The 15,604-nt window shown below is 36.9% G+C and overlaps 1 protein-coding gene across 2 annotated transcripts in view; it reads right to left on the bottom strand.

The window, feature by feature from the left end:
* Positions 1 to 15,604, bottom strand: part of DOCK1 (dedicator of cytokinesis 1) — a 443,954-nt gene that overhangs the window by 175,676 nt on the left and 252,674 nt on the right. For both annotated transcript variants that reach the window (XM_081328492.1, XM_081328491.1), the window contains exon 29: positions 7,246 to 7,340. In XM_081328492.1, the coding sequence (XP_081184618.1) occupies positions 7,246 to 7,340 (95 nt within the window). The remainder of the gene's footprint in view (positions 1 to 7,245; positions 7,341 to 15,604) is intronic.

Below are 15,604 nucleotides of genomic sequence, written 5' to 3'. Positions count from 1 at the left end.
ACTTGTTTCCAAGTAAACTTTATCAATAGATCTAGCTCAATACAGAGTTGTTACTTTTACCTAGTAATTTTAATTATCTATAGAAATATATAAAAGAAATGTAAATTTTTAGTAGTTTACTACAAATTAACTTTTTCTTCATTGATTAGTATTGCTGTGGCAACTATCAGTCAGGACTTAATTACTGTCTAAATCAATGAGAAGAAAAACAAAGAGAAAATGATAAAATGTTTTTTTTAATTGAGGGATAGATAGATTGATGAAATTGGCTCTATTCATTAAAAAAGAGCATCATTAATTTCCATAAGTTTCTTATCATTCACAAAAAAGAGTATACACATGGCATTGAAAAAATAAACAAATATTTAATCATGTTAAAATCATTGTAATTTGGCTTTGACTCATTCATCAATAGAAATTATACACTAGAGGACAGAAATCTAAACAAGTATTGCAGCATAAACTATGATGAATGCTCAGCTTATTTTCAGCACTAGACAGATTGTAATGTTATTTCTACACATGGCTGAAGCTTTTTCTAAATTACATTACTGTAAAATAAAGAAACTCAATATAGCACTTAACACCCCAAGGAGGAAATGCCATACAAAATAAAACAAAATAAAGACATCTACTTGATTAGGATTAGTAACATTACAATATTATCAATATTAATATAATAAGTGATTTTTAATGTATTAATTGATTAATATTGAACATGTAAGAAAAATGTTATGTTAAGGCTTAAGAAATATCACAGATTAGTGAACCAAATTGTTAATCCATCTGTTCAGTTCTATACAAGTTTTTTTGTATGTAAGGAAATAATATATTCCTAACTGCTAGAAAATCAGCACCCATAAACTCTGTATTCCTAAGTGAATTACACCATTGTGTATATTAAAAGCAAGTATCTAAAATATACATAAAGTACATGTTTTGTTCAACAGATGACTATTGGTATGGGAAATTTATCAAGGAAACAGCTCCTTCTTGTAAACCATCAAATCACTTTCATTTTAGGTAAAGCTAGAAACAATTAGGCTAATTTAATCTCCTTGATTTTGTTTCTAGTTCATTGGGTTAATGGCATTTTTAATCATTTCCTGACTAAATTTGGACAGCCATCATTGTATCTAGTTAGTACTTTAGAAGTACTAAAAGTCAGTCTTGCAAACAGCTAGAAGAATACTGCATGAAGGGCCGCATCATACTTGAGTTTGTGCAAGTCAAAAGTATTCAAACACAAATTACTGCTCATAAGGATCATTAAAGACAAACGAGAAAAAGAACTGCCCAACCAACAAGGTGTCAAGAACAGAGGGCAAGAACATACAGAAGAGCTGTATGCCAGCAATAATGAAGTCTACCTTCTTCAGGATGAGGAAACAGAAGCAGAAATAGAACCAGTCATCCTTTGGAAAGATCATGTGGGCAATAAGTTACTATGTTCCCCTGAAAATAAGACCGGGTCTTTTTTTTTTTTTTGCCTCCAAAACAGGCACCAGGTCTTATTTTTTGGGGACGTCTTACTCACCTCCAGCACTGACAGCCCTGCCCAGCTGGTCCACTTTTTCTGGGGCTGAAGGAGCAGCTTTATTCTGCAGCTGCATTCTGGCCTGCATTTTGCAGTCAGGCCTTTCCAGAATGCCTATGTAGCCAAGTACTGAGCTATGGATTCAATCTATAGCTCAGTATTTGGCTGAGATGTCTTGTAGAACTGAGCTATGGATTGAATCCATAGCTTGGTTCTTGCCTGCACAGGCCATCCAGAAAGGCCTGTGACAGAGAAACGCAGGCCTGGCTGCAGAAGATGCCTCAGAAGAAGTGAGCAGGTGAGGAGAGGCTGGCTGCAAGGTAAGTGGGTACGGGGTGTGTGGGACAGCTCCACCCCTCCAACATAGCTGATTTTTAAGTTTGTGCCTTGCCCCAAAACTAGGCTTATTTTTGAGGTAGGGCTTTATATTAGGCTCACCCCCAAAAAAATTTAAACTAGGGCTTATTTTCGGGTAGGCTTTACTTTAAGGAAAACACGGTAACTGCCAAATAAGACTCCATATGTTTATATTATCAAGATAGAGAAGGAAGTGTGGCACGGGTGAATTTTCTTCACCCCTCTTACTCAACCTATCAATAAAAGTATAAAACACCTGATCAAAAGGATTAAAGAAGGAAGTGAGAAATTTGCCATCTTCCTGAACATCAGAAAGATCAAGCTTATGACCATTACAAGGAATGTAAACATCAAAATACCAATTGATGGTGAAGAGATTGAATGTACAAGAATTCACTTTCCTAGAATTGCAGATTGATCAAAGCAGTCAATGAAGTCTAGAAATAAAGCATCAAAATACACTGGGTTGCACAGCAATGATGAACATGAATAGAGTATGAAAACACAAAGAGATCAGTTTGGCAACTAAAAGCAGATTAACCACACTGTGGTGTTACCCATAGCTACCTATGATTGCAAAAGTTGGACCATGAAGAAATTAGATAGGGAAAATCAGCTTGTTTAAACTGTGGTGTTAGAGAAGGTTCTTGTGTGTTTCTTGGACAGTAAAGGTGACAAACAAGCAAGTACTGGAATGTATAAAACAAAACATTGCTTGAAGGCCAAATCACAAAATTCTACCTTACTGATTTCAGCCATATCATGCACCCAAACTCACCAGAGAAGGTTGTTATGCGGTCAGCGGTAAAAGGAAACGATGCCACCAAAAACCACAGTGATAAGATACCATCAAAGCCAGATTATAAAACAACTGAAATAAACCGTAAAGATTGGAAAATGTGGAGAACTGATCCACAGAATTTCTGAGATTGAAAGGACAGCAACTTTTATTTTAGAATGTCCTTCTAAGAAAAAAAAAGTTCAGCACAATAATAACTCATGCAAGGTGGTAATTAATAAATGTCCTCCATCTTCTGTTTTTTTTTGCACATGCACTGCTGGTACCTGCAATAGGAATCTATCAATCAGAACATATGCAGTGAGGAACGGAGCATCAGTGAAATGCTGGAATTTCACAAATCTGGACTGCAAAGTCTGTTCTGCACTATTCCACAGTAGCCACATTTTGTACAAGCTAAAGCTTCTGGGTGATCTTTAATGATAATCCCTCAAAAAGTGCTCAGATAGAGCATATATAAACAAAGCAAAGCAAAACAAAACAATAAGTAATACGAGCATGATGACAATTGGCAACCATTGAAAACAGCACTGTAGTAACTGTGGCCATCAAATTGCTGTACTAAAATAACCATTCATTTCTATATCATTGAAGGGGCAACCCTCTCTAGCAGTTATAATATATGAAAAAAACTTATATAAAAATATTTTTAAACTCAAGATTTCTTAAAATTCACTATTTGTTACATGTTTAGAAAACATTAGTTTTCTTAATATATTTTGAAGGTTGCGAAAAGCAGTATTTTTGCCTTACTCCCTTTTCCCAAGGAATAAATATGATGGACTTCAAACACAGGAATACAACTTTTTTATTTTTGAAAGCAAATAGGGGCCATGAGAATAAAGTTTAATTGGATTGGCAAAAATCTTCAACAGATTTCCCCCCCCCAAACTCCAGAAAGAGCTAGACTGAGATTTAAGTTTAGAAAATTAAAATGTAGAAAAGAACCTTGGAGTATAGTATCTCTTAGGACAAAATACTCAAAATAATTATGCAGAGGACTTTACCTAACAGTATACTGGCAGAGACTGCTCCTTTCAATGATGATATGTGGTTTGATTTTTGGGGGGTTAACCCACCACCAAATAAACATTTTGTACTACAGTAATTACAATCAACCAGTGAAAATCAGTTCTATCCTAGAATTTATATCCTTCAGGAATACAGTGGTTAAGCCAGATGATGCTCATTAGATCTGCAAGCATTGTATTTATCAAATTCATGTGGAGAGAAAGCATAATCTAACCTGCATGCTGTATGTGCTGCAAGTACTAATGAAGCTACTTCATTGCAAGATTAAAAATTATTCCACCTTTATGTCTCAGCAGATGGCAGCATCTAGCTGATTTCATCTAAGCTTGGAAGCTAGGGAAGATCAAGCTACTAACTAGGCCAAACTTGAAAGTAAAAAAATAGAACACTATAAAAGAATATCAGAAATATAGGTTAGATTGGGAATCTGAAATACTTCCTGGAAGGGCAGTGACAAAAAGGTACTGGATTGCTCTTCCCGAAATTAGATGTTTTTTCCCATGTAGTCACTGGGAATCTTGACTTAAGGATATATTTATTTTTTTATAATAGCATATTTAACTATAATAGCACAGGCTATTAAATATACTATAATTTATATAGCCACCCAGAATTCAATATAGCCTTGATGGCGAAACTTTTAGAGACTGAGTGCCCAAAAACCGCCCCGGCCCCCTGCCCACCCCATCCCGTGCCCCGCCCGTCCACAGGGCCACCCACCACCTCCACGGCCCACCGCAGATCGCCTGATCAGCCCTGCAGTGCAATGGCAGCCATGCCCTCTCCCTGCACTCCGCAGCATCATCTGCACATGATGGGGCATGAGGGTGGAGTCTTGTCCCTGCTGCCCAGCTGCCATGTCCTTGGCTGCGCTGCTCCACGAGGGCTGAGCCTGGGGGTGACTCTCCTCTTGGGGGGACTGCTGGTGAGGGTGGGGCCATGGTGGGACACGGGGCTGGGATGATGATGCACGTACCCACAGAGAGGGCTCTGAGTGCTGCCTCTGGCATGCGTGCCATAGGTTCACCACCTCTTTAATATAGCATGGGAGGCTATATAAATGTTTTCAATCAATCAATCAATTTCACAAATTTATGAGTTATAATCCAAAACCATCATTAAGGCTATCTACTTGCACTGTTCTCTTCTTCCATTTTCTGTTATTGTTCAAATCCTTAACACTATTCAATCAGAATGCTATTTTCCAGTCCAAAAGACTTTTTTAAAAAATAGTAAAACATCACTGACTTTCTGAAATATACATTACTGTGGGGTTTTTTTTAATGATCATTTCTAAATGGAAACTTTTAGAGCATTATCATTTCATAGACGCATCAGAGAACAAATGAGAGAATATTTAAAATATCAAATTCTCTTTCAAAGAAACCTAGAATTATTTCTATTCCTGGAGAACTAATTAGTAAATAATGTACAATTAAGAGGCATTGTTAGCAGCATTTGGGGAAATACTCATTCTACTTGAGCTAATAAAGAATTGAAAAGATTTCCTGTCCAGATCCAAAACTGCTTCTCATTATTGTAAAAACAAAATAAATTCTGGACAGTCAGAATCTTTTTCAAAGAACCATGGGGACATAACTGAGAATGGAAACTGTAATGCACACTTGTGTACCAGGCAATATGCACACCTCAAACATTTTACTCTGTGTGCATCTCTGTTCTTGAGAACAGAATCATCTCTTTCAAAAAAAATATTGCAACAACTCCCCTCAAAATTCCAAGAAATAATGAATAACATATATCGTTACTGTCTCTATAAACTGATGTAGGATGACCAAGAGTATGAAAACCTTTCCTAGTTATTGTATTTTTAACCTGGCAGGGATACCAGGAAAACAAGATTCTTTTATGCCTAACCCACATCAAATTGCAAACAGTACATTACATGAATTAAATGTCAACAATTTTAATAGGATTGTAGAATCAGATGATGCAAAGAATCCACTTTAAAATAAATTATCATGCACAAATTTAAAGCTGATTGTTTGTTGTAAATCATATGAACTAAGTTTCTGAAAAAACCATTTTTAAAGAGACGCCTGTCAATAGCAACTGAATGTATAATTTAAAGACCCATTCTTTAATTTTAATTACAGTCTATAGACACAAAAACTAATCTTAGAGGAAATTTTATTTCAAAAGATATTTTCTGCCAGAACGTAATAATTCAGATCTTGACACGAGTATAGCTGAATACTAGATGGTTTTTTTTTTTAAAAAAAAGCTCTTTACTGAAGTTTCCCTATTGCAGAAATGTTTTGAAGTTAGATTTAAACCCTTAATAAAAAAATGAAAATGAAAAGCTGCTTAGACTTCTGTGCAAGGAATGACTTAAGGAAGATCATACTACAGTCACACAGTTAGACCAGTATGATTATTTCCATTGCTCAGATACATACAGAACACACAGGACCTTAATGGATACTTCTAAGGAAGCTGCTTTTAGCAGTCTATCTGCAAAAGCATATTTTGATTAAACATGCTGATTATTTGATAGGAACATGGTGCTAATCTATGGCCACAAAATAGGCACTAAGTGTGGTAGCACAATTTCATTAGAATGTAAGCTGCAGTGCATCTGATGAAGAGAGCTGCTGACTGCTGGGAAATACAATTCACAGTAATATAATTTAAAGGGACAATATAATATTAAATATAATATGGACAAATGATAGAAGAATAGTAGTAAAAATCATTTCTACTACTGATGAGTCGAAAAACTTTTTTATGTATGAACTTACTCCAAAAGCCTTTTCAAGGAACTTTTCTTTTTCTGTTGGAATTATTATAAAAGGAAGAATACTTAATGAGCATTATAGATTGTAATTACAACAGAAAGTTCATTAAGTCAAGAAGTAGGCAACTTTTTTCTGTGCACTGATCTGCTAGCCAGGAGAAAGCGTTCTCTTCTTCAGGCTGGCATAAATAATCACTTAAACCAGAGTTCCCACCCTTTCCTTCTTTGCGGACCGATGGGGGATGGTTCCATGCGAGCAGCCAGCAAGCCTGCGAGTGCAGCTCCAATTCCACAAGCAGTGTACATGTGCGCCTGCTCCTCACACAAATGGAGTATGCATGCACATGCTCACTTGCTGCTCATGCAAGTGGGGATGTGCATGTGCGCGCTCATCTATTTCCGCAGCCCAGTTACGAATAGTTCATGGCCCACTATTGGGCCGCAGCCCAGAAGTTGGGGATCCCTGACTTAAGCAATGGTTTACTAATTCAAAGTTTGCTAATTGAAACAAGAGGCAAGGAGCAAAATCAGTGATGCTATATTGTCATGTCTGAATAAGATCACAGGCAATTTTATTAGTCATTATTAAAAATTCCCTTTATAATTCTGGATAGCAAAATATTTAGTTTAACCAAAAGGAAAAGCTTTCATTTGGGTGAGAAAGAATGTTGACAATGTAATTGGGTAAAGTCAAAGATTTAATGATGCATGTAACAAAATAATAATATCTAAGAAAATTTATTGATTTTCTTTTTTACTTACTTATTCTGCATCATGTTCATTATAACCCAGTCAGAAGGATAGACATTTTTCCCAATAAGATTTTTGAACATGATGAATGTTTCCATAAGGAAGTCCTAAAATATAAAGCAAAACATATGACTGCTATTTTACATAAAGAATAAAATAAAAATTACTTACATTTCTAAAAATAATAGGAATAATGGAAGAAAATACTCATGGAACTTACAATTAAATTGAAAAAATCTTGCTGAACAAATAAATGTATCAGATTACCTCTAATCAATACTGTATGATTGAATTATACCATAAGACATTTTATTAGTAATGCTATCTCCAAGCAAAGCCGATTTGTAACAAAACTAATACTGCAAGAATAAACAACCTATAAATGTCTATAAATGTCTCAGACTGTAGTTCCAAAGTTCCAGATCCCTCACTATAGAGAACTATTGTTTATTTTTACTGTAGATTGGGTTTTATATCAATTGTCATCATGCTATTTTTGTACTGAGTTGTCAATCACCCAGATTAATTATTCCTGGATAAGATAGATAGATAGATAGATAGATAGATAGATAGATAGATAGATAGATAGATAGATAGATAGATAGATAGATAGATAGATAGATAGATAGATAGGTAGGTAGGTAGGTAGGTAGGTAGGTAGGTAGGTAGGTAGGTAGGTAGGTAGGTAGACAGACAGACAGACAGACAGACAGACAGACAGACAGAGACAGACAGACAGACAGACAGACAGACAATAAATACTAAGCACAATTAGCATAGTCAATCATTAGGAATTGAAAGGTTCAGTTCAAAACATCTGGAGAGCATGTGCAATCAAGAATATTTCATCATATTATAAATTGATTTATTTTAATTTGACATAGAGTTTTAGTGGCACAGCATGACAGCTGTTCCAAAGCTTCTACATTCAGAAAAATAAACTAAATTATTGATTTTCAGATTCCCAACATCAAAGAGTGCTTCAATAGGCCGTCATTCTTAGCAAGTATCAATGAAAATCAGTATTTTGACAGTATATCTTGCAAACTTAAAATTTGTTAAGTGACTGTTAGTAACATACATTGCTAGTATTACAAAAAGTAAATATTTCATTTTGTGCACACACGTAACATGTATGATAAAGTCCCATTTGAACTAATATGTTAGTTTTATTGTTTTCTGCATCAGGGTAAAGCTTGATCATTTTTTCAGAACAACCCTATTATTTTGCTGACTTAATTATCATGCTATTTTTTTTCCAATCAGATGGATGTTTCACTTTTTAATGAAACGCTTGATTTCCTTGTTTTACAATTTAATAATTGTATAGCCATAATTTTAACAGGATTTATACTCAAGTACATAGGTGCTGAATTGAAACGGTAGAAGTTATCCTTGAATATGTTATTGTTCCAGATGCATACTTTATTAAAGATCCTGTTTGTTTCAACTATTGGGTTTATGTACCTTTCCTAAATTTGGAGGCTGAATTTTCATATAATTTGAAAAGGGTGTAGCCTATATAGCACGCTTTATTAACTACAGAGCAAGAACAACATTACTGACCATCATCTACTGTCATGTTTACATATATTTAAGCAATGTACTTTACAATATACAGCCTAATATTAGAAAGAGAAACACTAATGACTCTGGCAATTCAGCAGAGAAAATTATTGAAAAAGAAGAGTTACTGCATTAGCACCAAGTCCATTTGCCACTCTGTTTCTGGACTATTATAATTAAGATTAATGGTTATAAGAGCTCATACTTAATTGCCTAAACAATACTTTTTCTGTCCTTTCTCCTCCATGTTGTTCTGGCCTCTAAGATTGTAGTAGCTTATCAGTCTTATGAAAGCTGTTCAGAGGGTTGTTTTTTTTCAGATGAAGAGTAATGGGAGCGCCTTTAAAGAAAGAGTAGCTAAGTGGTTTCTGGAACACTACCCTGGGATACATGAAGACTGTTTTCTGACCTCTCGCCATCTCTACCCTTTCTCCTTCCTCCCTTAACAGCTTGCAATAAGTAGTTGGATAGAGAAAATAAAACTCAAGTAGTTAAATTAAGGACATGTTATCTAGTTTATCTCACCAGTTTTCTTTCAATAGAAAAATTGTATAATATCAAGAAGAAGGAAAAAAAAAGACCTGGAATCTTCCTTGCTGAATGCGTCCAGTTTTCTATCCACTAGCCAGAGTAAGTAAGCTATATAGAACATGAGTTCTTCTTTCTTAGTGATAGTATTGGTTGGTTTATTTTACATAGGTAAATGCTACAAGAAGGCTGGAGGACGCAGGATGTGGTTGGGTGCAAGCTCTGGAAGACTGGGCCATAGATATGCCAGTGACGCATAAGCGCAGAAAGACCAAGGCAAAGACATTTATTTTTATTTTTTTTATTTTAATTCCATTTATATCCCGCCCTTCTCCGAAGACTCAGGGCGGCTTACAAGCTTAGCAGTAGAGCATGAGCTCGGGAAAGCCAAAGGATGGACAGTACAGAGGATTGTGAGCTCAGAAAGGCCGGGGATCTTACCAGAGCAAACTGCAACTTTCCTGGGCAGCTTCTCTGGACTTTACTTATGGGAAGCTGGCAGACAAGATCACAAATATTGATTATGTGACCGAAGGATGCTGCAGCTGTTATAAGTGCAAACCACTTGGGAAACATTCGTGTTTTGGTACTAGCAAGTGACAAGTCTGTATATGATTCTTTTCAACAGCTTCCTTCCCATGATTTACTTAACCATGGTTTACTTGGTATTTCCAATTTCCTGGTTTCCTATGGCACACAAAATGTAGTTCACTACTTTACAATTTACCATGTCATGTAAATACTGCCTAGAATGTAGACAAGTTGCAATTCCAGCAGTTTTACCCAGCATGGCTTGAGATTTCACACCTTTGCCTTAATGTGCTTGTGAACAAATTTAAAGAACTACTGTCACCTCTTTCAGCCTGACCAACCTCTTAAGATTAGCAGGCAAATTTTTTCAAGCTTTTGATAAGTACAATTATTCTAGTGGGCACAAGGGACCGGACTATTGCAGTTTCATCATTATGAGCTCAAAAATGCTCAAAGACTAATTTAAATCTTAGATAGTAAGCATACAAATCTTTTAAATTAATTAATCCAAACCAAGACACAACTGATAAAAAGTGTTAAAAACAAGGTATTGGATTAAAAGTCTTAACTTGGAAGATAAAATATGACTTCAAAAAGAAGAAACAAAATCATAGAATAGGTAAGCTACAGTACTTTTGCAAATTCTTAACAGTTCCCATTTAATTATTTAAATAAAGTACATTTTGCTGCACATACAGTATTTAAAAATAACAAAGCAGTTTAACATAAAGGTAAAGGTTCCCCCGCACATGTGTGCTAGTCATTTCCGACTCTAGGGGCCGGTGCTTATTTCCATTTCAAAGCCGAAGAGCCAGCACTTGTCCGAGGACGTCTCCGTGGTCATGTGGCTGGCATGACTAGATGCCAAAGGCGCACGGAACGCTGTTATCTTCCCACCGTAGTGGTCCCTATTTTTCTACTTGCATTTTTACATGCTTTCGAACTGCTAGGTTGGCAGAAGATGGGATGAGTAACAGGCGCTCACTCTGCTACGCGGCACTTTAACATAGCATCCAATTAAACATGCTTTTTCCAGAGGGGTATGGTAACAGTCAGTGCAAAACAGCAAGATTAGGAAAAGATTTGAGATTCACATAATATGTGTCAGTTTCTACCATACCATGGGTGTCAAACTCTTCACGTCACATGACATGTCGCAACATATCGCGACTCTTTTTTGCATTGCCTGCAATGGGGTGGGCGTGGCGTTGGTCTGATGAAACCGGCCCATGGGCCGGCAGTTTGACACCTCTGTACTATGCTGTACTACATTGTATACAGTTTTTATTATTTATTTTTATAAATAATTTATAATATAACATTATATAATTATTATATTTATTTATATTTATTATTTATTTCCTTACCTACTGCATTTATATAATAAAGGCTCCTATCGGATTGGCATTAAAAGTATTATGTCACAAACTACAGTGAATAAAGAAGCTGGCTTTGAAGGATGGAAGGAATACCAGTACTAAAGCCATAAATCAGAGCAATGAAACTTGAGCCTAGGCCAACCAAGAAAATAATTTATAAGGAGGCTCAGAAGCAACCTCCTTTCTCTTCCCAATTCTCATGAAGACAAAAGGAAGAAAAGTAGCACATTCACACTTATAAGTGTTTGCTAATATAGCTGTTGCAATATACAGTATGTAGATTTACTTCTCTGATCAATGTCTTAGCATGGTCTACCTAATAGGGCTGACACAAACTTTAAAGCTTTTTTGGAAGTATTTACCATCTCTTAGACTAATCCTCTTTCCTCTAGACCAGGGCTTTTCAACCTTTTCACCCATTGTACCACTTTTAGGATATGACAACATCCGAGTAGCACCAGTCGCCTACCAAGGTGTCAAAAACTTGACCATAAAAAAAAAGTAAAAAAGTGATGAAGTACAGGTAGTCCTCGACTTACAACAGTTCACTTAGTGACTGTTCGAAGTTACAATGGCACTGAAAAAAGTGCCCAAGCCACAGCCAAGCAAGACACCTGCCTGCCCGCCTGGTGGCGCTCTTCCTCCTGTCTGAGGTTTTCATTGTTGTGAGCACTTCTGTTGAGGATTGGCAGCGGGGGTGGGGTGGGGGTGTGTTTGGTTTTTATTCCCCCCATCTGCTGGGTAGTTGCAGCAGGTTTTGGTCACTTCACATGACCCTGGGACACTGTGACAGTCATAAATATGAATCAGTTGCCAAGCATCTGAATGTAAATCACAAGACCCTGGAGATGCTGCAACATTCCAGCTGATCGGCGCTTCTTCTGGACTCAGCAGAAGCGCCAGGATCAGTGCCGAGTTCCAGCTGGAGCCTGGCACTGATCCTGGAGCTTCCACTAAGCCTGACAGCCCCGAAGAAGCGCTGATCCAGGCGCTTCTGCTGAGCCCTGACAGCCCTGCAGCTCCAGCCATCTCTCGCTCAGGATTGTGCGGTGCTGCCACTGGTTCAGCTCATTCCCCTCCCCTGCTACCACTTTTCTAGGATGATCACGTACCACCTGCCAGGTGCCAATGTACCACAGATGGTACCCGTACCACTGGTTGAAATGCCCTGCTCTAGACCAGGTGTCAAACTGCTGGCTCGCGGGCCGGTTTCATCATGCCAAAGCCGCACCCACCCCATTGCCGGCAATGCAAAAAGAGTCACGATACGTCACGACATATCATGTGACATGGCGAGTTTGACACCTGTGCTCTAGACATTTGAAGCAAAAGGGACAAGGTTTAACCACAGAAGTAATTATCTGGACTTTGGCTTATTCAGGTTCTCACATCTTTAACCCTAAGAGTTAAACATGCATTATGTATTAATTGTGCTATTTGTATTATAGTAGTTGTGAATGGTTTTCTCAAAAAGTAGCAGGATAGAAATATAGACTATATAAGGGAAGAAATGGACACAAGCAAACATTAGGGTGAAATACGTTTTCTCCCACCATCAAATTCCAGTGTTCTGTTTAGATGCTTCCTGCACTTCCTTATAGATCACAGGTGTCAAACTCGCTGCATCAGTTGACATATTGCAACGTATCACAACTTTTTTTGCATTGCCAGAGCTGGGGTGGGTGCGGCCTCTGCATGACACAACCGACCTGTGGGCTGGAAGTTTGACACCCCAGTTATAGATAATTTTATTCACTGCTTTCGTTCTAGTGGAGAAACTTACAACCAAACAACCAAATTGTTCTCAGAGTGCTGTCTCTTTAAAAGGTAATAACAACAGTAGCTTGAATTTTATTTTTTATTTTTTTTACTAAAAACATTTAGTCATTCCCCAGGGAACATGGATTTCTCAGCAAACTGGCAGGTACTCAAACTCAAATAAGTAAAATTTTATATTTTATTTATCTTCTTGTCCCATAAATAATTTCCACTCTTAAAACAGCTGTGCAGACAGTAACAAACATGTACATAGATGTGATCATCCTGAGATGAGAAAAAAAACACACAAAATGAGACATCTAAATCTGTTGCTGAAAGAAAGGACTCAGAATCAGTAATAAGGCAGACCTCACTGTCTTCTCTGTTTGTGGAGTCTCAGAACTGCATCCTAATGAAGTAGAATAATGTGGTCTGCAAACTGGTGCCAGTCCACGAATTGTTTGTTACTGGTTTGCAACAAGATAAGCCCAGAATTTGAGAATAAGGGTTTAGATAACTTTCTAGCAATTTGACTGTCCTGATACCCAAGCACATGATGAGCAGACTTGTCTTACTCAACAAGACATAAACTGGTTCAGATATTGTGGAACTTGCATGGTGATCATATGTAGCACAAGCTGCATTTTACAATCTGTGATATTTTAAGGGTGAGTTTGTCAGCTGCAACCCAAAAATGTATAAACATCTGAGAAAATGTAAGCATTTATTTTTGTAACTTGTTATTCTTACAATCATTTTAATTTTTAATCAAGCCTGTTTTTAATTTATAGTTTAACATAATTAGCTAAATTAAGGCAGTAACATGTATATTATTTATTTTTATCCCTAATTTCTTCCATCAAAAGATGATTTAAATTTAATTATAACTTTACAGGATAAATTTTTGGAAGTGCTATAGCATCACATCCTGTATTTTGGATAAAAGTTAGAAATGAATACCCTTGGGATTTCTGAAATTGATTTAAAACATCTTCTTGTCAACATAACTTTGTAAGATTGGTTTCTCTGCTCTGAGTGTTACTAAAACAAAACACAGAAACAGTTTAAACATACTGTATATTATCCTCTATAAGCAGCACTGTCATCAATCCAATCTAGATTAGATAAATTTACAAGCAAGAAGCAAACTAACTTGTCGCATTAGTAATTTTAAATGTAAATATATGTAGTGTTGGTTCAAAGTTTATATAAAGGTAAAGGAGTCCCTGCGATTTTACTCAGCTAGTCATTGAACATTGTAGGGATGGTGCTCATCTCCATTTCAAGGCCATTGAGCCAGCACTCTCTGAAGACATTTCCACGGTCATGTGACCAGCAGGACATCACTTTTACCTTCCCTCCAAAGCGATATCTATTTATCTATTCACATTTGCATGCTTTCAGACTGGTAGGTTGGCAGGAACTGAGGCAATGATGGGAGCTCACCCCTTTGCGTGGCACTTGGGTCTCGAACCTGGGCTGCCAGCTTTCCAGCTGACAAGCCCAGCATCTTAAACACTGAGCCACCGCCCACCCCTCAAAGTTTATATCTAGGCATAGGGTTGTTGTGGGAAAAACAGAGGAGAAAGGAATAATGGATATGTTTGCTGCCTTGGGTTTTTTATTAAAATAAAAAGGTGAGGTAAAAATATCTTTAAAAATGATTCTGTGGGACAGGATATGAGGCAGGATTTTACATGAGTATACTGTGCTATTCACTTGTAATCAAAGCTACTCTAATTGGCTGCACTTAGGGAGAAAGTGACAGCATCTCACATTTAAGTCTACTGAATGCCATGGAATATAGTACTGACACAACTTCTGCAATAGTGTAACTCTGCATACTCTATGCTTTGTCTGTAAGCTACATTGACTTTTCAGGAAACTTGGATTTCTAATCTAGACCTGACCACTGCTTTCTGTTTTCACTACCAGTATGAAACATTTTTTATCCCACACAGTCTAAATAATAGCTACAGCTTTCACTTTACCTTAGACTATTAGTAATTTAGATCAGTGGCCCCAAACCTTTTAGGCACCAGGGACCAGTTCCATGGAGAGAGATTTTTCCGCAGACTGGAGTGGGTGTCATTTTATGTGCTGCCTGCATCCCACAAATGGTGCTCCACTTGTTTGCACAGCCCAGTTTCTGGCATCCCACGGACCAAAGATGGTCCATGGACTGGGGGTTGGGGACCCCTGATTTAGATTATGTTTCTGTTGCTATTTAATAAAGATTTGCTCTGGCTCAGGAAAAAATCCACACAATTACACACACACACACACACACCTCTCCATCTTCAACTGTTGATATAAACAGGCAACAAAAGTTAATTCTACTTTCATCAATTTTATAAAAGAGAACTTTGGGTTTTAAGAATATAGAAAATTTTAAACTGTATTTCCCAAGATGACAGGACTAGACAGTATTATTTAATAAAGTCACAACAAAAATATAATTTTAAAACAATCAGGAATGAATATATACTACTGAATTTTCTAGGTACGACATGCTAAATATGTGGGTGAATAAAAAAGAATTTTCTTATTAATGGACCAGAAGGCAAAACTTAAATAGAGGTCATAATGTTGGAAAATCGCTGGCAGAA

This window comes from Vipera berus, assembly GCF_964194415.1.
Source record: "Vipera berus genome assembly, chromosome: 5".
NCBI classification, from domain to species: domain Eukaryota; kingdom Metazoa; phylum Chordata; class Lepidosauria; order Squamata; family Viperidae; genus Vipera; species Vipera berus.
Note: the sequence above shows the minus strand (reverse complement) of the source record. Positions and strands in the feature narration are given on the sequence as shown.